The sequence below is a fragment of the Homalodisca vitripennis genome, chromosome 4 (assembly GCF_021130785.1).
Source record: "Homalodisca vitripennis isolate AUS2020 chromosome 4, UT_GWSS_2.1, whole genome shotgun sequence".
Lineage (NCBI taxonomy): Eukaryota > Metazoa > Arthropoda > Insecta > Hemiptera > Cicadellidae > Homalodisca > Homalodisca vitripennis.
The window spans coordinates 119,576,200-119,602,040 of NC_060210.1; the positions used below are offsets into that span (position 1 = coordinate 119,576,200).

Consider the following 25,841-nt stretch of genomic DNA (forward strand, 5'->3'; position numbering starts at 1 on the left):
TACGAGTAATTTAATCCTGGAATAAAATTAGTCTCTCATTTCATTTTAAAATATAACCATTTAATAATTATCAAACGTACTTTTTCAAGATATATATTCACAGCCCGTAAGAAGTTGCCACTTCTGTCGGTCAGTCTCTCAACTGATGTAGTATTTTCTTAAAGTAGTAGTTGGTAAATTATTAACCGTTTCACTTTTTTCAATATTCGGTGTCAGGACTCAGGAGGTAAAAATGAAAATACTAAAATAAAGATGACTGAACAACCATTTTTACCTACCCAATATTAAGGAAAATTTTGAGAAATGTTTGAGTTTTTAGGACAGTAAGAATTTGAGATGATGGCTACCCTGATATATATTAATGCTTAGCTTGTCTTCTCCTCATTTATAATCTGTGATAGTTTGCTGCACTGTATTGTGTTCGTTGATATCTGACACTGACTCTGACTTGAGAAATTTACGATGTCTGATTGTTCTGATGTAGACAAATGGATAGAAATTGCCAAACAATGTAAATATTTACCGGAAAATGATTTAAAGGTAAGTTTTTATTTGATATTTTCATGAAATCTATTGTATGATATCTATATTATCAAACAGTCTTCCAGGTTAAAATGGGCAAGCTCATTCCCTAACCTTACTTTGGTTTGAAAATATTCTAGTTTTATTTTCAATATTTACTTCTATTGTTTCAGCAACTTTGTGATATTGTTTGTGACTTGCTTTTGGAGGAATCAAATATTCAACCTGTATCAACACCAGTCACTGTTTGTGGTGATATTCATGGTCAGGTCAGTATTTAGATTTAGACTAGTAGCCTAGCATAAAAGTGTAGTTTAACTTTATAAAGTATCACTGATAACAGTGCACTATCTGTACATTATTAGTTTTAATTTGGAGTGTATGTAAGTTTGTAAGATTTAATAATGACAGTGTAAATAGCTATCAATGATAGAACCAGGAATCTGTGACAAACGGTAAGTTTAGAGGGGTAGGGTACGATAAGCGGACCCTGTTTTTTATATCGAAATTGGCAAACGTTATTACTTAATCATAACTATCGATATAATCAATCGATACTAATTAATTATTTTGAACAATCAACTTAAATATTCTATATCAACAGCTGTAAACACTTTCAAATAATACACGTAGGGTAATATTTCAATTTTACATAAGTAACATTTGATTATAAAAAATGGCAGTCAATTTTAATAAACTACATGACATTGCTTTGAAAGATGATAAGAAATGTTTTTCGTGGCTTCAACATGCAGGACTCGTACAGAAAAACCCATTATGTGAAATTTGTGGGAAAGAAACAAATCTAACTGTGAGAGGAGCAAATATGGTCGTCTTCAGTTTTCCTAATTTTGGTTATAATAATTTGTTTGAGCACCGTTAATATTAAATTCACATTTTAATTTAAAACATATGTTTGTTATTGCGGACTAAAGATACTTTTATATTGATTGATAGTCTAGGATTTGAGATGTAAATATTAGATATTGATGATTACATTCTTCGATATAAAAAACCGGGTCAGCTTATCGTACCCTACCCGTTAGAGAAGATGGAGTTTAGTGGGGCATCATTTGAGTTGTTTTTTAATATTGAATTTTAGGTTTGGGATTGACTTTAATAAGCGGCCTACACTCGTTATTTGGTTGTTTTTATCGAATGTATTAATTGTTTCTATAAAATTAATAATTTGATATTACAGTTTGTTTAACTTAACATATGACTTCAACGTATTGGTAAATTATAATAACGTTTAATGGAAACAATAACCCGTGAGTAATATATATTTTTTGGAGATTTCCAAAATGGTGATAAATATAAGTTTGAAAGTTCTTGGTAAGCGGTCATAGAAGTTGAGGAGTGGATTACCTCCAGACTGTGTAGCAGACTATCTTTGTAATTGTTTGTACCTCATAGAAGTGCGCCTATCATGTAAGAATCCCTTCCTCCATTTCACAAAAGTGGTTGCTCACAGCTTTCCGGGCCAGCTATAAATATTGTAAAGTATCTCTAACATGTGGTCCAGGTTAAAGTTGGTTTTTTGGGTACTTTGGGATTATACCGACCACACCAGTATGAAGAACACAAAAATATAAATTTATAGAAACAAACATGACAGAACGAAAAAACAACTCTATAATTACAAAATTACAAGCATTTCCAGGTATTGTGATCGGTATTGTTGTCGCTGTTATCTTATCTTTCTCGAGAATCCCGATTACGGCAGGCCGCGCGCGGCATCACATGATTTGCACGGTACATAATTGCCTTTCCATTACAATTCAATTTATATCTGATCAGCCCCTCTAGAATTTGATATTTTACTGATAGGTACTATCGGGAGGGATGTTTTTCTTTCGTTGACATCAGCGCGGGGCAGCACCGAAGGTGCTGTCGAAGCCCGCGCTGATGGCCGGAGGCACTCGCATTTTGGGTGGCGGAATGTGATCAAGAATAAAAACAAGTTTTGAGTGTTTTTTTTCAATAAAGAGTTTAGTTTTAGTTTGGTAATGTTTGTTTTTGTTGAATTTTTGTGTTTGGAAGGTAAAACACGGAAGTAGGCCTACAACAAAGCGACGAGACTCTGCAATCACGTTATCTACTATACCGCTCGACTTTGACCTCTGTCTGAGGATGGGGAGGGGTTTGCGATAAGACAATTCCTGTTTTATATTGACGAAATATTGTTTTACACTAATCTAGTAATCAGTAGAAGCAAAATGTCAAATAACGATTCATGTCTGGGTGTGGTCGGTATAATCCCAAAGTACCGTTTTTTGTTGTAATGCTATTGTTCAGGTTTTTTTTTTTTTTTTTGCTGTAATGGCTTATTCATGTTGTTAATGTATAATATGTTATATGTTAATGTTGTATATGTAATTCTTACTGTACGATTATATAATATCTAAGTTGGGTAATATACCAAATTGTTGGATAGTGACGATCGAATGAGTGTAGGCCACTTATTAAATTCTCGCCTAGGTTTCTTTTAGGCTAGGTATTTTTCTTAAGATAATTCAATTTTAGTTTCTATAAATTAAAAATGCATTTTCTAAATTTAAAACAATACTTAAAAAGTACTATACTGATTATTTAAAAATGAAAACCAATTTTTCAAGTCAGGCTTTTAATGGCGGTAATCCAACGAGTGATCGATAATATTGAATCATCTGTATTCATGAGTAAAAGAATCCTCGCTACAACTACTTATACCAAATTACGCTATATTGTAATTACCTACGTTGTATTTCAAATTACAGTATAAAAAGTAATAACGTGAATAAAAAATCTAGGATATATATTTATAAAATATAACAAACAAAAGATTCTAACATTTACTTATTTTTTCACTATTTTGAAGCATGTCTGACACAAATATATATATATAATATATATATATATATATATATATATATATATATATAAAACCACTGCATCTGCTACCATTACAGATCTGCAGTATTAGTGTCATTAACAGGTAATTCAGTGGTAACCTATTACCAGGATACTATTGTTTCAGTAACAACTGGGCTGAATGATTTGTTTTCATAACGATATTTTGGTTTTGGGTTATTTGAAAACATGTAGTGAATTTGAATGTAATCTGTAGGGTTAAATATGACAAAAGTAAGGATGGATTAAAAAACAATCAAGTTTCTTTTTTGAGTAGTTTGGGTAAAGGTGTGTTTATGTTTGATTTACACCCAGTTAGCCATTACACACCTCTTTTTGAGTAACTGAGGTTTTAGTGATTTCTGTGGATTATATTTTATTGTGTACTTTCTTTTGACAAGAACTTTGTTTATGTACATTAATATTGTAGAGTTGTCTTTTTTTCCTTTGTTTCCGAAATGGAAAATTGTTCTTCAACTAGAGGAAAAGTTACAGAAGTACTGGTTGCAGATTAAAGTATTAGTATTAGGATGGTATTTAAAGATATGGTGGCTTTGGCAGTAACAGTTTTAACTCTTATTTTCCGACTTTTTAATATTTTAGACCTTGGTTAGCCTGAGATGGTAAAACCATATGTGTAAGTCAGAGCTTTAAAAGTATATTTTCATTTTTTTTTTAATAAATGACAATATAAGGAATTTAGAACAACATTTTTGTTTTAATTTAGTTACTTGTTCTTATGTGTATATCTTTGAATTCTTTAGATCCTTTCCAAAGTTATGTAATTAATAAAATTATTTGTCTAAAAAACTATTAGTAAAGTAATAAAATTAACTCATCGAAATAAAAACTGCACTGGTGACATGATTGTGAGTAATCAGAGTAATGCTGGATGAGCTAAATGGCTGTTGCAGTTTTATGACTTGGAAGAACTGTTCAGAAATGGAGGCCAGGTTCCCGACACAAACTACATCTTCATGGGGGACTTTGTGGACCGTGGCTACTACAGCCTGGAGACTCTCACGAGATTGTTAACACTCAAGGCTCGGTGGCCGGACAGGATCACTCTTCTCCGAGGAAATCATGAGTCTCGTCAGATTACACAAGTCTATGGCTTTTATGGTATGGTACATACACACATCTTGTTGTGATATCATATACATTAATATAATTTTAAGGCCTTCTTTGCTTAGCACTTTGTTATATTTTCCGTAATAATAGAGATAGGGAGCTTATGGAGTTTCACATTGAGAAAATACATATTTAAATAATCATTCATGTGATAGTTATGAACTGAAAATCTAACATCCCAAAATTGGGAATTTTCTGTTAGGTTTCTTCATTCTTGCCTCTACATTTTCTGTACTTTAAGAATTTATGTTTAGTTAGTTATTTCTCCTTGATAACACTTTTTGGGATAATTGAAAAGTACAGTATGTAATTTTTTCCACAGATGAATGCCAAACAAAATATGGCAATGCAAATGCCTGGAGGTATTGCTGTAGAGTATTTGACCTCCTCACCATTGCAGCGGTAAGTAATTTTTCTAAATTACAAAACTATTATGTTTATATCAGAGATGGTAGCAAGACAAAGATCATTGATGAAGTGGAGTTTTGATTTAAATAATTGTACATTTTTACACGTGGAATTATTTTATAAAATAAATAGTCGCAGTTTAGTAAGTTATTGATTTTGTCAAATAAAATATTGTAAGTGCATTATTGCAGTGATCTTACGTTAAAATTGAACCTCTTTCATTTAATGCGAAAACAAAATTCATAAGCATGTATTGCTTGTTACTAGATAACTTTTATTATTAACACTTTGTACCCTGGGCCCTTAAAACATGTCTCGGCGTGGCTCCCTGGGGTTTTATGATGCTTTTAAAAACTGTGTTATTACAGTAATTATGTTAAAAACTCATACTATATTTAGTTTTAAATCAATCAATCATATTTTTTAAATGTATACAAATATAAAGTTTATTTTCAAAATAAAATGATTACATAATTTTGAATGTTATGAAAACACTACAAATTTTTTTCTACATAGCTTGTTAGTTCAATTAGCTGGCCTTAGTGTGGTAATTTTTAAAGCACACTGGTACACAAAGTGGCACTGTACAGTCTGGGCACTACCAGGATGTTTCCTTCCTTCCAGCTTTGCCAGTTGCTTCCTTGTTTTTTTCCGAGCATACTTTGCATACTCGTGTAGGTGGGTCCTTTTTCTCTGTAGGTGGTATCTCGTCCAAGAAGTGTCTAGTTGTAAAACCCTAAAGTTGTGAAGTAATAGTAATTTAGTACAACAGAAATATTTGTTTTATATAAATATTTTATTAAATATATATATATATGTCATACATACAAAATTATTAGTCTTACCGGTCAGTCGATTAGAAAGCAAACTTGGAGAAGCGCCATCACCAGCTCCAGCAAGCATCCCTCCTTTTTCACCATGAGATTTACCAACAGCTTTGATAAAACTATAAAGGTGGCATTTCTTCCTCAGATTTTGTGGCCTCGATTCACGGTAAAGCACAAAAGCATTGGCAATTGCTGTCATGAACAGGTGGAAGAATAATTTTTTCCACCACTTCATTTACTTTGTCTTGAATGGCTAGTAGGAAATAATTTGATCTGATCGGTTTACACCAGTTTTATTTTTGTTATAATGAATTATAACATCAGGTTTTAACTTTGTAATCAAGCCTACCTTAGAGCGGACTACATCGGAATACGTCATTTTATGCACAGAAGAAAGAGCCAACACATCTCTTTTGTCCTTCCATTTTAGGCACAACAGATGATCTCTTCTCATAAAAGCTGTTTCATTTGTCTTCAATTTTTTTCTAACAACGGTTTGTGGCATCTCTTTTGTGCTCTGCTACATGTTCCTACAACCTTAGTGTTGTTGGCCCATAAAAAATCAAATACGGCAGGTGAACTGTAAAAACAGTCCATAAACACAGTGTGGCCTTTACCCAAGTAGTCTCCAAGTATTCTTTGAAAGGGACTGATAATAGAGCAATCCTCAGTTTTTCCAGTGTACACTTCCATTTTCAAAACATAGTCAGTCAGTGAATCACAGAGAATGTATATTTTTTGCCCATATTTGTCTGGTTTGTTCTTGTTGTAAACTCTGAAGCACACTCTTCCTCGAAAACCACATTATCCTTCATCCACAGTGAGATTTTCATGAGGGTAGTATGAAGCTGGAAATGCACTAAGCAGGTTGATATAAGGTCTCAACTTATGAAGAGGGTTGTGGCAGGTTGCTTGTAAGGTACAGTGATGCTGTTATCGCTAATATAGAAATTAGCTAAGATTGCCAAAAAGCGGTCACAAGCCATAAGTGAAGGTGCATAAGAACCTCCAATGGATTTATCGGTAGACCAATAATCTGTCAATCTGAATTTTTTTACTACACACATAAGCAGAATTATTGAGAAAAACAAATATATTTTGTGAAGTTTGACTGTTGTTCAATGTCCCCAAATACTGTTTTTTTTTTTTTAGTTTGTCAGATCTTCTTAGTTTGTCAGTAATTGACTTGGCATACTTGTTTGTTTCAGTTTTGAAGGTTTTTATGATAGAATAAGGAAAAAACTTCGATTGGAGTTGAAATTTTACTAATATTAGCTTTTATGCCACTGATTTCATCAAAAACAGGCAATGGAGGTTGATTATCTGATTCTGACCAACCTAATTCATTATCTGTAGGTTTCTCTGATCTCCTTCGTTTAGGATTTGGCCTAATATAACTACCTGAGTGAGACCTACCGATGTTAGTGGAAGGCTGAGTGCCTGGGTGTAGACCTATGTCAGGATTGTCTTCATCTTCAGATAAAATTGTTGTAGGATCTTCTAAATAGTCATGATCATTTCCAACATCATCCAACTCACCCACAGAGTCTGAATCAAATACAGGATCTCGCACATTTTCGTTTAGATCGTTCATAAAATCAATATTAGGTCCGAGGTGTGTATCAAAATCATCATCACTTTCCGACTCGGAGTCAATCAAAAGATCACGAATTGCATCACTTTTGATTTCATCATCCATATTATTTAAACTCAAAAATAATAAGTAAAGAATGTAAAAGAAAATTAATGGAAAGTCGAGAAGAAAGAACGAAACGAGTGTAAATACAAAACAAAACACACAGATAACCTCACATTGTTTGCATTTGCCTTTACTTCATTCAGTAAGAAACTAAAGTTCTGATTATTTACAAACAGTTAAATTCACATTTAGAATATATTATAATAACCCTTGTTTTAGTATTTGTCGGGAAGATTTGTGGAAAACTTACATCACTAGGACTCACAACAACACACAACGTGAAACACTATAAAGCAAACTGACAGTACTGACAATCAGCTGCGGCACCTACGTTCAGCTGTCCAGACTCGCTTGTAGTATGACGAAAAATATACATATTTCATTACTAAAACGTGACCCTGGGATCTCAAAACCAACAAATACGAACTTAGACAACCAATGAACATAATCAAAATGTTTGAATCCAAAAATATGCTGAATGAGCTAAACAATACAATTAAATAACACGACCCGAGCTATACTCGGGTGCCGGGTACAAAGTGTTAAAATTGATAACTTTTAACCCTTTTACTGCCGGACACTTTTTTTTTAGTTTGTTGAAAAATGCCAGACTTTAATTTTACTGACTTGCTAAAAATGCCGGGCTGAAATTGACTAAAATGTAATGATTTTTTTAAAAATCATGGATTCATTATTTTTATCATAAATTGATAAACTTTATCTTGTTTTTTTTCCTTATAAGTTGTAATTTGCTACAAAAAATAATTTAAACATTTTCTGTCATTAAAAAATATATATATTATGTCATGAAACAAAAATTTTAAATAAATAAAAATTATTTTTTGAGTTTGCACTTTAACAACTATATTTAAATATTAAACCACCACCACAATTTTAATTTTTTATTGTATAGTAATTATATATAAACATTCCCAAAAAGTTTTAGGAACATACCTTGAAAAATACTGAAGCTGTGATGATTTTTGAAATTGGTGCAATATCCTCGAACCAAGATAACACTTATTGATAACACTATATCACTTTATAATACATAAATCACTTTATAATACATAAATCACTGTCCATTGATATGAAAATATAATATATAATAGAAAATTAAAGTTAAAAGGCACTTTGATCAATATTTACAAAAATATATATACATTTTTAGGTTCATAGGCCTGCTGATTAGCACTTGTGTTCCCCAAAACATGTAGGATGAACACCTTTTTTGCAGTTTTTGCAGACAGTCCTGGTTCTCTTCTTCTTCCCTCCAGTACTTGTACTTTGTTTACTACAAGCACTAGATTTACAAATATAAATGTCAAATAAAGTGTAAAGCACGAAACAACACAAGCGGAACTCACGACTAACGAGATCAACCATAACCTCATCAAACCAAACTCGAGTTATAACCAAAGACGTTCAGTAACAAATATGGCTTCCATAGATTATAAAACCTGTTTTCTGTATGTTGTCCATATAGTAATGAATAACACAGCTGAATTTAGATGCATTTGGACAACATTGAAAACCAGTATAAAACAAATACGAGACGGCTTTTATAGCGCACGTCGGCGATTTTCGCACAAACGGCAGCGTGCGCAAATAAGCACGTCGGCAGTTTTCGAACAAATCGCAACGTGCGCAATTGCGCGCGTCGGCAGTAAAAGGGTTAATGAATAGACAATAGTCAAATAACGTTATTTTCATATTCACCAGGAACATAATTGGCGTCATGCAATAATGCTACTATACAAAACAATTAAAATAAACTAAAACATAAATTAATAAAAGTTGAATTAGTAATGTTTTCTTGAATTCTTTAAGCCACTTGATTATGTTCTTCATAATCTGTAGATTGCAGTCTCATAATAAAGAACTTCGTCAGTAACTTTTATTAAAACTAAAGGTAAAAATTGTTTGTATAAAAAAAAAACGAAAACTGTGTACCTGATGTATAAACTTGTCATAGAAACACTATCCAGTAGTAAAAATTACTAATGTCAAATGAATCAAATTTTTTTATATATATATTTAGATAACATTTTGAGCTGCTTTCTTCAACACTGTCATTATTTAATATTAAAGTTCTGTTACTTTTGTATATTTCTTTACTCTTGTCACCGAATTTTCACAACTTGGTGGTTAGTGAGTTAAAAATCTAAAATCACTTATGATTAATTAGACCTAAAATAAGTATTATGCATTTGGCAAACTTTGCATAACCTCAGAGGTGGTTTCTCTCTTTGTCAAAATTCCAGTTGATAGTATTTTACTCAGTTTAAGTAAAATCATACAATAACAATAAGACACGAGGTCCTTGTAGGAGATGACTAAATTCAAGGATGTAGGCCTTGACTGAAACCATAAGTTGGCTTAAATGCATATTGGGCCTTCCATGACTACATGTAGGTTTCAGAAACAAGCAGATTACAGGGCTTGCAAGCTTGTGCAAGCAAGAAACGCAATCCTGGTCTGTCTCTCTGTTATCTGCTATGTGTGGGCTAAGGTGAGAAATCTGTAGAACTAATTAACTTAATTTTTCAGCTGATAGATGAGCAGGTCTTGTGTGTGCATGGAGGCCTTTCCCCAGACATCAAAACTTTGGATGAGATCCGGATTATTGACAGAAATCAAGAAATTCCTTACAAAGGTAAACTACTGTCCCTGAACACATCATAGACTACTGTATTTTGTTAGTTTTGTAATTCTCTGTGCTACTGTTTCCTCACTTGTCACTTTTGTAAACTTATATGTCCTCTGCACTCACCAACTTAATGTTGACTTCTTGACAGCTGTCATTTAGTCAATCGACATGTGTAATATTGTCAACAATATTTTGAATATAAAAAAGTTAATATAAAGCAGTAGAATTTAATTCCTCTATTAAAATGAGCTGGTTAATGTGATTCTGGAGCTTGATAGTCAAGTCAGATGTGTAAAAGAAAAATAATTAACTTTGGCTCCACTCACGAGATTGATGTGATTTATTTTGTCGCTTTGCTGTCTGGATTACCTGTAATTTTTGTTTAGTGGTATTACACTATACTGCACTGTAATAATTAGCCTAACTGCTTTAATAAGAATTTATAGTAGAATAACCGATGTAATAAAATAAATGTATTTCTGTAATTTGCAAGTTTGTATGGTTTTTTAGACCTTTTGGTAATGGACAAAAGTTTTGTGAGATTCTGTTCAGAGTGTTAAAATATTTAAGACATAAACTAATTTCCAACTCACACCTTTTTAATCAACAAATAGTAATTAGTCAAATTATGTTTACTCAAGAATACAATATGTACATATTGGTGGTAAAATATAACTAAACATTATACAATAAAAGTAATAATTTAACATGATCTGTTATTTAATAAAATTTAAATAGTGTACAAAAACTACCTAATTTAATTAAGTGTAGAAATCTCAGTTAACTTACATACTGATTAGTCATCATTGTGAAAAACCCATTGAAAGAACATATAACTTTATTAGGCCTATCATTTTCATTTTAATTTTTCAAAACATTTAATGTATTTTATACCTTTTTGTGTGTATGTGTGTGGTTGATGTTAGTGCATCCTGTCAAGAGTAAAATAGTCCTACACACATTCCTGCACATTCTGTAAATTTAATATTTTAGAAATTTCGATTATAAGTTAATGGAATAGTTATGTGTGTTTCAGATATACCACTTTAGATTAGATAGAAATTAGTAAGAATAAATATGATAAAGAAAGATTAAAAGTACGATGAATCATTCAATAAAAAATGTAATACGTAAATTATAATAATTGTATTTTAAGCAGAGGAAGATTGTTCACATTATGACATCTGTAGGAATTTTCACAGAGAATGTGCATGTATGTTAACGAATATAATGACAGCTGTTTGCACAAGCCCTTGAAAAAGGATGTTTACTTTTCATTTTCTTGAACAGCTAGTGTCTTGAATTTTGGTACTTTCAGACAGGACTTCAGGGAGGTTGTGCCTCCAACCATGTGAGAAAAATTTCAAAATCTTCTGACAAGAGTATATTTCATCTAATAATTTTAGTATTGTCTTGCTACTCATTTCTTAAGTTTTTATTTTTAAGTACTCGGTTCAAACTAATATATTGATTTATTTATGAATGATACAGTCCTGGATGCACTGCCATCTTAAATATTTTTGCATGCATTTGGCATTACGTGTTGATGCAAATGTTCATGTAGTTTGAAAAATGTCCATCAATCCCCTTGCGTACCAGGATTATTGGAAAAAATTAAGAGTTGACATAAAGTATACCATATAACCACATATAGAACATAACACCTTTATCCAAAGTCTTGTAAAAACCAAACAAAAAAATTGCACATAGAAATAATATAAAAATGTGAACAGCATAACATCTTACAATTTTACAATAATTGTAAATTCATGGTCAAGAAAAGAAAACTCAAAATGTGAGAGTTCCAGAACACAAATACAGAACGAGGAAGTAAATAGTATCACCACGAAGTAGGTTGAAGCGAAAATACTATATTCAAAAGAAAATTTTTTACATGGAAATTACTTGAGGCTTCCTACAAAGCAGTGACCAGCTGCTAAATTAACCTTTTGTTGAAGTGAGGCCACTTTAGGTACCAATAAAAATAAAACTAGAAAATGTAATCAAATTTAAAAAATGTTGAGAAATCTCAGCCAATAAAATTTTGACATCCATCTTTAGATCATTGGAGTTATCAGTAGACTGGAGGCATCACTCTCCACCAAACAATGCTGTCTTGAGCCCTCTGCCATGCCACTGAGCCATTTGGGATGAGCTATTAACCCTCTAAGTGGCGGTAATATGTTGCTGGAATGGCGGGCTATTTTTCAGAGTCAAGCAAGACTATCTTATAATTTAAAAATAAAATGCAAATTCTAATATGAGCAATGCTTGTTATATATCAATTTTTTCGTAATAAACTACAGAATAACATAGTATAGTTATTTTTTACATACCTTAACCTTTTTTTTTATGATATCCACACAAATGTTCAAAAAACGTTTTTTTCTCCACCAAACTTTTCATTTTTACGTTCTGTAACTTTAAAAATGTCATTCCTAGGAGATTATGTTAAATGCAACCTTTATTCACAATTTAATTCTAAACAAAAAACCTTCAATAATATTTTTCTATTTACAACACTGTAAAAGTTATATGGGAAAAACTGAATCTAGAAAAAACACTTTTTTTAGTCAGAATCGCTAGAAGTTGCTTGCCTTTTCCTCCCTTTCCCTCAGTAAAAAAACAGACCGCGGGAGAAAACTTAGGATTATACCGACCACACCAGTATGAAGAACACAAAAATATAAATTTATAGAAACAAACCTGATAGAACAAAAAAACAACTCTTTAATTACAAAATTAAAAACTTACAAGCATTTCCAGGTATTGTAATCGGTATTGTTGTCTCTGTTATCTTATCTTTCTCGAGAATCCCGATTACGGCAGGCCGAGCGGCATCACATGATTTGCACGGTACATAATTGCCTTTCCATCACAATTCAATTTATATTTCTGATCAGCCCCTCTAGAATTTGATATTTTACTGATAGGTACTATCTCGAGGAATGTTTTTCTTTCGTTGACATCAACGCGGGGCAGCACCATTTTGGGTGGCGGAATGTGATCAAGAATAAAAACATGTTTTGAGTGTTTTTTTCAATAAAGAGTTTAGTTTTAGTTTGGTAATGTTTGTTTTTGTTGAATTTTAGTATTTGGAGAAATGTAGAGGTAAAACACGGAAGTACAACAAAGCGACGCGACTCTGCAATCACGTTATCTACTAGACCGCTCGACTTTGACCTCTGTCTGAGGATGGGGAGGGGTTTGCGATAAGACAATTCCTGTTTTATATTGACGAAATATTGTTTTACGCTAATCTAGTAATCAGTAGAAGCAAAATGTCAAATAACGATTCATGTCTGGGTGTGGTCGGTATAATCCCAAAGTACCGGATTATTTCAGTTAGTACCATTGATTATTTCATCGTGATGTTGATGATACTATATGAAATGTATTTGAAATTTAGTGGTGAACGCAACTGTGCAAACTAGGCGTAAAAATAATTATCGGTTGCCTAGCAATAAGCGGCAATGTGAAGCAACTTCTAAGACGTCGCTTGCCACGTCACGGCGGCGTAAATAGAACGTCTCAGACGTCGCTTGCCACTTAGAGGGTTAAGGAATTGCTAGTTTAGTTTATTCTTCTACCTCTGGTTCAGGGGTATATGCTGTATTTTTGTTGATTTATGCTACAATCTTTTTGATGTCAACTTGGAATTTTATCTGTTACTTTCTTGCAAGATTAACCTTGAATCCTAAAGAAGAGGTCAGATTCAGTACTTGAAAACATTGTGTCCTTTTTGCTCAAACTCGCTGATGGTAAAAGACCATAATCTTCTTGTCTTTTTAAATCATCTGTTTCAATAAAGGGCTTCAAGAAAGGGACCATTTTCTAATCTGTAACTGAACATGGTGACTCAAATGATTCGTACTATTACTTTATTTATTATTGATCACTAAGTCTGACTGGAGATCTGGTTGTACAGGAGCATTCTGTGACCTGGTTTGGTCAGATCCTGAAGATGTGGAGACTTGGAACATCTCCCCACGCGGTGCAGGCTGGTTGTTTGGCGCTCGCGTCACTCACGAGTTCATGGACATCAACAGGCTCAAACTGATCTGCCGAGCACATCAACTGGTGCATGAAGGTATCAATCACTTACGTACCTAATAGCATTAGCTTATTTAATACACTTTTTTTTCTAATTATGTCTTTGTATCATTCATTAATTTAAATCTTTAAACTTAGATAAAATTATAAATCTGACTTTTCAAGAGGTATTAAAATATAAATCGTACATCCTGTTTACAATTACACATTACAATATTGTGGTAAAATGTAAAAGAACAGTACTATTAACATTCTTCAGCTATATTTAGTTTTGTATAATTATTTATGTATTTGTGCACTATATTACCATTACCAATCGGATTAAACAAACATCAAAAAGATAGTAATGGTATTTTTTGCATTGTAAGTCAGGATTAAATTAGCATATTAAACCCTGGTCTTAAACCGAGCAGCACTGTAAATGCTAGGAGTGAATGTGCTCTAAATGCTGAAAGCGCTTATACTTACAAAAAAATGTTTGCCTTGTTTTGTGACGGTGAGTTGAGTTAGTCCGCTAGAGTGTGTGGGACGTATGATTCAGTAGTTTAGAGATGTGGTGCACAGTGCACACAGCGTAACTGCCATTGTGCTTATCAATCGATGCTAGACCACGTTTTGTCTCACAGGCAATAAGTTTGGTAGTACTGCTCAATGTCGCAAGCGTGTATATGCGTACGTTAATGTCGTGCAGAGAATAAAAGATCTGTAGGTAAATAAAAGAATACAAATATATTGTTTTGCAGTGTATCTTCCTTTTGTTAATTAGGGCATAAATAAGCTTAAGATAAAATATAGTTTTCACGTTTTGATAATTATTGGAGCAATAATCCAAAGTTAGGCAGTAAACTGCATGATGCTTTAAGGGTTAAAAGGAAACAAAAACCAATTTTCCTTTTTATGTATTTCTTATTTTGTGCTAAAACTCTGTGTTTATTCTTAAGAAACGTATTGCTTTTCGTTCTTCGATTTCATGTACAAATATTCATAAAAACTAAAACATGAAGATGAAATTTTATATATTTGGAACTGAAGGAAAAGAAATTGTGTATTGTGGGACACAGTCTAGTAATGTGTGAGGGGCAACGTTAGCTGAGTAGCCATTTAATTGGGTAACTAGATAACTACGGGTGATGTAACATATGGGAGTAATATTACCAGCTTAGACAGAAGCGTGATGGATGGGGAAGGGGTAGAAGGATAGAATAATAGGGTTGCTGTTACTTAGTTTTGCGCTTAGGTGGACATCTACTGCTTAGTCCTTTGCCGTATTCTTCTGTTCCATCTTTTTTGTAATGGCATATTGTCCTTTTACAATATGAACCGCTAACTGCAGAAAGGCATCAAGTCCAAATTAAACCAACTTTTCAGGAGCGACAAAAAACCTTATAAATCCATATGTACATACATATATTTAAATATTTTATTTTTTATTCTATATGACTGACCTTTTAAAAGATCATATTTTGAAATTGAGTCAATCAAATATTTTTAAAGAGCTGATTATTAATTTTTTTTTAACATAGGACATGTTTCCTTTCTGCGGTAAACTATTTTACAATTTTACAAATCATGGGGAAAAATCATTATACAAATCATTTTGTTAGATACATTTATTTTAATGATAAAAAATATCTTATATCTAGGAACACGTTGTATAACAAAGAAAATATTTTTACACTACAATATTTAAGTCATCGTCAGCGGTTGATGTGGTAGGCCATGACATGATTTGGTCCCAAAAGTCAAATTTTTCTTTCTGGAATGTATTTTTTTTTGTTTTTTTCAGATCTTCCATTTTTTTAATGTTGATCGGAAGTACCGTAGCATAGGCTTTTTTTGTTGGAGCCCTGATCGGCATCTCTGCATTCCTCAATCTGAAGGAATCCGTTGCCAAGCCGGTAATGTTCATGTCACACTGCTGCACCGTGTGAGGCGTCTCAGATGAAAAAGACATTACCCTGTATTTTGATATTGAAAATGTTATTTTTTTGTCTTTTCGGTACATCTCTACCATAGGAATCGTCACTTAAGCTGGTCTTTTTGTAAAACTCTGGCCACCATGCAGTGAAGTCAATAAAATCGTCAAAGTTCATTTTTGATGACAGAGAATTTACCAGCGATTTTCGATGAACCAAGAATAAGAGCTTCGACTTCAGCTAAATCATAGTATCTTTCTTCTCTTCCCAATTTTCCTTCTTACTATCCCAAAAATCTCTATCATTCGGCATAAACGAGTGGCCTCGGACTGGAAACACTAGTTTTACTTCATCAAACCGTTTTATTTCACATAAATACATCATCATTCTTACCAGGGTGTGGTTTTTGTTCTGTCCTGAACAGTTGTCCCCAAACAAATAAAGTTTTTTTACATCATTATCAATTTTGTGTTTGATGTACCAGTCCAATATTGTACAAACTTCGTTAGCTCCCTTACCTCCATTACCCTCGTGATAGATAACAGTTGTACATTCACCTGTTGAAAGATTATGCACACCAAAAGACGTTAACAGTGAGCTGCCGGAAGTAATAGGTGTCTTGTACAGGAATGCAAGGTAGAGATACGTTAGCCATAAAATCAATACAGATCCCAACACTAGTCAACTCATTTTTTGCACTTTTCCGTTGTTTCTTGCAACGAGGCATAAAATTTTTTAGCTCTACGTTTGTGTACCATTAACTCGGCGACAGCTACTCGCTTGGCATTCTCGTTTAAAAAAGGACTTTTTATTTTCAAGGTTAGTTCCTCGCAAGTTACACAAGCATCTTTAACTGGTCGGTCTCAAAACCAATGTCAGGGTAGTTTTCATTAAAATAAGTCCAAAAGAACTTGTATGAGAGCCTTTTTTTCACTTCCCAAAGTTGTTGTAAGAAAGTTTTGGTTTTTTTTTTATGAACATATCATACATAATTTTCAAATTCAAGTTTGCTGAGAAGTACTGTTTATCTTTGCCTGTATAGTGATGGGTTTTTGTTGGGAATGATTCAACATGGGCCCTTAATCGAGTCAGGGACAGACCCGGGTATTGCATTTCCTGAAACGTTCTTTCCTCTGTTGTCAGTTGGGATTTCATTTACTTGCAACAAATGAGATAAACGGTAACACTGTTTAGGAGTGTATCCATAAGTTGTCATAAATCCATTTTTACATACCTTGGTGCGTTTGCCATTGTGTAGAATGGAATAGCTTACACTAAAAGCTTTCGGCTTTTCAGATGATGACCCAGGCCTGGATCTTTCTCTTTCAACAGGACTAACTTCCATTAGAGATTGGATGAAAATGTCCTGTTCTACTTTGGTTGTCATATTATGTAGTTTTGAAAATATTTCTATCATATCTCCCTCCGAAAAGCTTTGAAGGCAGTTGGACTTGCAGCTGAAACAATAACAGGCTTAATAACAAGAGTATAATATTATGATGAATGTGTCAAAAATATAATAGGCCTAGGCCTACCATATTTTGAGGTTATGTTACCGTCGGGCCAATTTGATGTAATGATTAGGTTATCGTTCAAGACCACTAGGCTAATTTAAAATAAAACTAGAAGTGAAGAGATGTATCAACCAAACATTGTATGCAAAAATAAACTATTGAACAAAACTATATTTACCTGCAAACATTGGAGCCTGGATTTTTTGCAGGTACAGTTTTGCCTTTCCAGTTTTACATGCTCTTTGCCCTCTACCTTAGACTTTTTAATCACATTTCTTCTGTACTTTTCTTCATTCTTTACACCCTTCCTTCTTTTATACGACTGTCCTTCTTCTTCTGAACTACTCATTTTATTTCAATGATGGAGGCATTTAAGTAATCAGTGAGACCGCACTAAATAATGTATGAATTAAAACAAAGCACTATGATCGTTGTTTGACGCGACTCAGCTGACTGAACGTTAGTTATCGCGTCTGCCACGCGCGAGCGCTGACAGCCAGCTGGTTACTGCAGAAGGGGAACAAGTCCAGGACTAGTTCCCTTTCTGCAGTAAATAGGTTATTCGAGGACGTCGCCATTGCAATAGCAATGCGCGGGGACATGTTTCCTTTCTGCTGTAAACGACGAGTCTTAAACCTAACAACAACTTTGAAGGAAAAACGGAAAACCCGTTAATTTTGACTTGATGCCTTTCTGCAGTTAGCGGTTCATATGTAGGAAACATAAGAGCATTCATTAGTTTTTGGATTTTTATATAAGTATTACAGATTTGGGGGTTAAATTATAAAAACTTATATTTTGGAAACTGTTCATGTAAACAGTAGTTGATTTTTTAAAATCGCTATTTGTGAATTTCCTTGGATTCTTCTTGAATTAATGTTTAATCAATAAATCAAAGTTCACTGTTGTGGCAACTGCCAAATAACTTGGGGATTGTAAAATTGGCCTCATCTCCTTTCAGCTTCATGATTTTGTAGACTAGTTTGGTATTACAAGTTAATTTATTATTTCATTTGTGGTTTTTGTTTGGGTAGAAAATCATCATGTTAAATTGTATTGACAGAGAAATTTGAATTTAAAGGGTACAATTTTTCTTATAAATCGACTTTTATAAAGCCTGGACAGCTTTATAGGTACAGAAAACTTAAACCTGCTGTACTAAAAAGGTTAAGGTTTGTAAAATATGAGATTCCAGATAAACAAATCCCAGCTTATAATGACTTCTTTAAGCCTTTACATCCTTTGTTAGTTGAATGTTATATATACAAGACTATTGTTATAGGATACAAATACATGTTTGACGACAAGCTAGTGACTGTATGGTCAGCTCCTAACTACTGCTATCGCTGTGGCAACATTGCTTCTATCCTGGAGTTCAAAGACCTGGAGAACAAGGAGCCCAAGCTCTTCTATGCAGTTCCTGACGCTGACAGGGTCATACCGTCGCGTGTCACCACGCCGTACTTCCTGTAATTCCGCTGTCCCGGATTTTAGTGCCTAGTTCTCTGTCCCTTGTATCATAATTTATGAAATTTTCTATATTTTTGCAAAGATACTAAATGTACTTTGTACATGACTGGCTTAGTAATATTCTGTAAACGTTCTACGGGTAAAAAGATTAAGTTTAAACGTGTTAAAATTGTTAGTATTTAAATTTGAACAAAGGTAATGCTTAAATTTCTAATTAATATGATTTGTTGTATCAAAATTATTGTTTAATTTGGCAATTTTAATAGTTTTAACGAAGTCAGTTATTGGAATAAATATGATAAATTTTAAAAAAAATTATCGATTTTGCTACTTAGTTTTATTTTATTTGTAATTTATTAATTCACAGCTTTAAACTAAAGTACTCATTTATGCATACATACACATTTATTTTGTAACAAGACTGCATGCACAGAAACAGTTTTTATAGTCATAAACAAATAAAAAATTACAAAGTGGGTCTAAAGTTGGAGCTCCAATGAAAAGTACCATCAATCTTAATATGACCATGGAATTTATTCTATTCTTTGTCAAATTTGTTTGATTTCAAACTTGAAATGTTGAACATGAATAGGTACTGTTCACCAATGCGTTATTTCCAGAACTATTATTACTATACCCGCCTTGTATCTAGCATTTCTAATTCAGCAACATTATAAATTTTACAGTAATTGAATTTAAGAAAAGAAAATGTAGATGTGTGGGTGAAAATAATTGTAGTTATTATTATTCAGCCTGTTTGAAAATAATTTTATTATATTCAGCTTGTTCTTGGAAGGTAACAAAAGAACCGTTACAAGTGGTTGCAACAGTAAAACATAATATTATGGCACTGCATCTGTTGGAAGGATCTTTTCTGAAACAGTTCTTTACTGAGTCATCTCTCAACTGGTCTGATCACCAACCAAACTATTCTTGGATAGTAGCTTTTTTTATAATTGATAATACTCTTGCAAGAAGAATGCTTTATTGAGGGTTAATCCCACTGATCTGATCACTGAGAACTGTTCTCAGAGAATAGTTCATTTTCCTCTGGTTAAGGAGACCATAGTTCTTTGCTGAGAACATTTCATTAATAAGAATAATGTAGATACAAAATCTCCGGAGTTAATTTTGTAATTCAAATTCAGAAATAAGTATTTTATTTTTGAGTGCTTGATTTAATAATCAGCCACCTAGGCCTCTCAGTACTAATATATTTCTTGCAATACTCATCTACTGCAATGCCATTCCTCAACTAGTATTGCTAATTTTTTATTTTTGCATTGTTAGAGAACTTTATTTTCAGAAAGTTGTTACCAACTTATACCGCACAATGTTTTTTGTAATGCTTAATTTTTATTAGATATTGAAGACTTCTACATTTACTCTTTCAACCACTCCAATAGGCGTATTATTTGTTTACAGTTTCATTGATGTTCTAAAAACAGTAATATCTTCAACTGTATATTAATTGTGAAACTGCAGTTAATTTAAAATAAAATATCACAATAGTGATGTTAATTCAATAAATAAGTACACACGTTATTGTGATTGATTCATGAATACTCAAAAAGTACAGGTAGTGTAAAATTAATTGTAATAAAGTGCAATGTTAGAAATCAGAATTTGTGAAGAAAATTTGAATGATTGATTTGAGCAAATCTTAATTAGTGAAATGTATTCCACTAAGGTATTTTTATATCTTTATATTGGGAATAGACTACGTAAAACCGTAGATTCTAGCAACAAACTTACAGGTTTTTGCAGTTATAATTTTAACATTTATACATCATATTACACTAATTTCTAATTGGTGTAATGGACTGCATGTATCCAAGTTCTACATTTCCATTGTTTGCTAGAATTAAAGGGTAATGAACTGGGAATGTTAGTTCTACAATGTTCTAATTGTTGAGTGCACCCTCTCCCTCCCCCCCATTCCACACATCAGTCTCAAGTTTCCATGTGTTGGTTTGTTATATTTCACTTGTGTTTTATTTATAAAATAACATTATTTATATAAATATATATAGAAACTTTGATATTGCTAGACAACCCCATGTTGTAAGATATTTTTATTACTTATGTATTAAGTGTACTTACACACCATAAAAACAATCAGTGAGCAGAATGCGAGAAACATAATTCAAGAATGTATAGTTTATAATTTATTCCATGTAGATTTAATTTCATTAAGTCTATATTTATGTTCCGTGACTGTACTCTTAGATTGATTATTTCATAAATGTATTTATTTATTTGAGTGGTTTAATGTTGGGTACTCTTAGGAGTCGTTTAATTTAATAGCTGTGCACATCTAGTGTTCATGTACGTTGTGTTGGATAGCTACCCAGTGTAGAAACCTATTGTCACAAAGAATGTAAATTCCTACAGCCACTAACTTGACATTTCCGGAAGCCCTATTAAGGTTTTGTTTTATGACCATTCTCTTTCACGGTTTTTCTATAAACTTTCTTTATTGTACACTACGTTTTAATTCCTCATTTTAAAGCCTTTAGAACGCAATTCTTGTGGCACATAAACATCGAAACCAAGGGGAACAAAGACAAAAATTGTTAACCGCACAAATTAGGCATAATTGTACATCTACTTCAAATTTAGAATTATTCTCCAATTCCAGGTTCTAAATTTTAATTATTCTTAAAACAACCATTTGCAGATTGTGAAAACAGCATGCGAAGGTGCTGAAGTGCGAATTTAAATGAACCTACGCCGGCTGGTGCACTCGTATACTCCACACAATTTGCAGTGTTACCATCATCAGTCTTCAATAAATGTTATACATAACCTATTTTACTGAAATTTTATATTCAGTATTTATATAAACTTACCATTATGTCATAAACTGTACAAACTAAAATTACTGAACGTTTTGATTTAAATTTATTGTATGTGGTACAGCAGCTTGAAGCAGGTCAATCCATTAATAATCTATCAACTTCAGAAAAAGAATGTCAGTTATCTTCCTTTCTGATAGGATATAAACAAAGATTACAAAACAATTACCACCACTTGAAAGAAAGTCAAATGAAACAGGTTAGAGAACATCTCACGGATTCGAACGGCAACAAGAACTTATTAAATATTCGTTTTAAATACAGAATGTTGCGAGTCCACTGGCTGTTGTGGTTTCAGTACATGCCTTGTGCAGCATTAACTGGATGTCAGCATACCCAATGTGTTAATTTGAGGGTTATATCCTGTAACGCGTTGAGTAAAAATAACAGAGCAAAACCTAAAATATTCTTAAGGTTAAAAATGTAGTATTTTGCCAAGTATGGGTCATTGAGTAGGCAAGTGTTTGTGAACTCTAGATGTGGACTATTGTCACATAAGTATAATGTATACCATGAACATATTGTACACTTTCTTGTGAATTTAACCTATTTGTTTATATCAGCTAGAAATTAAATACAAATAAAATACGTGATATGTTGTTCAAGCAGTGTCTTTCATTTTAATAATTTCATAAAACAAAATTTAAAAATTAAGTCTCGTAGATTTGTAAAATTGTACCAAAATAGTGTAGATTGTAAATGACAGTTTTAATGTTCACCTAACAAATTGGATGCTTCTTTATAAATAATTTGTTATTGTTAAAAATTTACAAGTATACACTTATGAGTATTATTTATTACATACCATAAGTAGTAAATATGTAGTATGAAAACAAAATTGATACTAGATTGTTATGTTTATGTTGTTTTTATCAATTGTGTTCATTGAGATAAATGTTGTGGTAACATTTATTTTGTTTTAATGCAGACAAGGGACATGGCTCAGGTCCCTCCGAACCAACATCCTGGCTACGTCCCTGGCACAGATTTATCTCTACATATTAAACCATCACCAGTATATTCTAACAAGACAAGGTTGTGTTACACCAGGACTTGGAAACATATTGTAAACTGTGATATATTAGTGTGATGCTGAAACGTTTTAGGGCATGGTTTGGTTTTTGGCATGATTACAGATAATAATTTATAATACTAGTCTTATCGTGTTTAAATATAAAAATAATTATTTGATTATAGCCTTTAGGAACAAAACTTAGTTTTAATGGCCATCCCAAGTATAATTTATTTATTTGGTTACTTGCTATGTTGATTATCTAAATGGATCATCCCCATCAATATTTTTTACATTTTTTTTTCATTTCTATTGTTGTGAAAAAATTAATGTTTCGCCAACTCTTACTCCTGGAACTGACAAGTGTACTTCCTTAGGCTCTTAACATGTATAAATTTTACACTTATGTGACATTACAAAAATTAGATTTTTTCTTACTTTAAAATACTAAATTCTAGATTTTTAAAGATTGTTAACAAATTTATATATTATATTACTAACTTCTATGCAGAAATGCATGTATTAATTTTGAATTTGAAGTACATTAGCTTTTTCATATAATCTGAGAAAACAAATGGTTTTTAAATAAAAATATTACAAAGTTATACAAGGTATGTTCATAAAGTAACGGGAATTTTTGTTTCCAGAAAAATATTTATTTATTCGTCTACATTAATGTCACCTTCAAAATAGTCCTCATTAGACATAAAGCACTTGTGCCAGTGCTTCTTCCAATCCTCGAAACACTTCTTAAACTCAGTCTTTGGTATAGCATTTAGCTTTTCAGCGATGCACTTTTAATATCATCTATTCTTTTATAACCTGCAAAACTTAAAAATTCCTGTTAATTTTTGAATACAACTTGTATATTATTCAAACTTTGAATAGCCTATCCAGAATATCTATTTTGTAAAAATGTGTTATCAATATAGGGTGAAAATAACTCCATATGATTTTTGAAAAACATTTTTTCTTGATTTGAAATATAAATGATTAGCAGTTACGGGGATACAAATTCCAATTTATGATCTCCAGACATCCCTTATCTCTGGCAATGCCATTTTATTTTAAATGCAATAAGACAAATTATCATAGCTACTATACGTACATTTTTCATCAACATGGTAAAACTGAATCATGTCCTTAGTAGTAAATAGGCTGCATAACACTGTAACTCTGTAGAAGCTACAAATACATAACATATTTCCAAATTGTGTCGTTATTTAAGGGAATCCCAAGAACCAAACTTTCAAAAATGTACTTGATTTTGTGATACTTATTGTTAATTGTAAATTAACCCTTTCAGTGACATATGTTAAAGTGTTCTTTTAATGTGCTCATTTCATACTGAGTACTTTGATTGTCAGCACTGACATTTTCTACAACAAAAATCAAGGTTAGATTTTTTAATCTTATATTTTATTAAGTCTTTAAGAACACTTTTTTTGCACAAAATGTGTTGATTAACCAGGTTACACTCAGTGATAATGTGTAGCTAAATTCAAAATTTTAGCGAACATTGGCCCAAGCTGATGGGTTCAATATGTTTTCTTGACGAGATCCAAGTAGAATGTGGAACATAAGGAAGTATGAAGAACGCCAACCCGCCATCTTAGGACAAAGGACATCAGAAGAACATTGGCCCAAGCTGATGGGTTCAATATGTTTACTTGACAAGATCCAAGTAGAATGTGGAACATAAGGAAGCACGAAGAGCACCAACCCGTCATCGTATGACAAAGGACATGAGAAGAAAATTGGCCCAAGCTAATGGATTCAATATGTTTTCTTGACGAGATCCAAGTAGGATGTGGAAGATAAGGAAGCACAAAGAGCACCAACCATAAGGAAGTACAAAAAGGGGAGTTAGACCTGTCACAGCCCAACCTTATTGAACATCAAATGAGACACTCGTCTCTAGCCATTTGAAAGCCATGGGTGTTTTCTTGAGAGTGTCCTAGTCGATCATGGTATCTTGGATTGCCCAAATAAGAGGGGAAGACACAACTAAGCACTATCGAGGTGCAAGAGAGACTACTGCCCTCTTGAACTCCTTTCACAAGGCCAGAATCACCTCCTTAACATCATCCTGGCTCAGAGAGCAACTCCCATTAAACAGATTTTAACCTTTATCAATACTGATTGAGATATAGAAAATGATTTTACATAAATTTTAACAATCTGCCTAGAAGATAAATTATCTTGTTTAGGCTAGTAATGAATTCAACTCAATCACTGACAAAACATGACAAATTGTGGGAATTATTAGTCAAATAGGAATTCCAGTTTTGTGAATTTTTGAGTGGCTATTCATGTACAGAATGCTGTAAAGGTTAAGAGTTAATTCAGATCTGAATATACTGTTAAATGCTCTTAATGTCTTGAGTGCATTTCCTATTTTGTGCTTAAAGCATCAGTTGGATACTTGTTTAGTTGAATAGCATGTGCCATCATTCAAATGTTCCTTTTTCCCTTTAGATCACTGAGTCTAGAACAGCAGTGCTTCTTTGTCCAAGGGAAATATTTTTACTTATAATCTTTCTCAGGGATCGATAGAGCCTGAGTTATTTCTTTGTAAGATTTGATTTTGTGATAGGAACTTTGCTCAATAAGAAACAAGCCTCACACTGAAACTGGTCACATTGTTCCTTGGATTAAGTGAGAAGCGTAAACTCAACTCGAGAGCTTAGTGATTTATGTCATGTAGAATTTTAATCCTCTGAAAAAACAGGAGTTTGTTTCATTGGAAATTCAGGATAATAGTTCGACCCAGTTTACTTTGTCATGGTAGATTGGTGGACTCAGTTGCTACAGAATGCTTAATGGTCAAATTATTGTATGCTTTATGCAACTTTGTTACAGCAACTATGCTACTGGCTGTACTTAAGC

General features: G+C 32.6%; 1 protein-coding gene across 1 annotated transcript; it reads left to right on the forward strand.

Moving 5' to 3' along the window:
- Positions 1 to 379: 379 nt before the first annotated feature.
- On the forward strand, positions 380 to 24,163 carry LOC124360028 (serine/threonine-protein phosphatase 6 catalytic subunit). Its single transcript, XM_046813276.1, has 7 exons — positions 380 to 540; positions 696 to 791; positions 4,329 to 4,536; positions 4,868 to 4,947; positions 10,030 to 10,135; positions 14,058 to 14,219; positions 18,895 to 24,163. The coding sequence occupies exons 1-7, from the start codon at positions 463 to 465 to the stop codon at positions 19,083 to 19,085; spliced, it is 921 nt and encodes a 306-aa protein (XP_046669232.1). The 5' UTR covers positions 380 to 462; the 3' UTR covers positions 19,086 to 24,163.
- Positions 24,164 to 25,841: the final 1,678 nt, after the last annotated feature.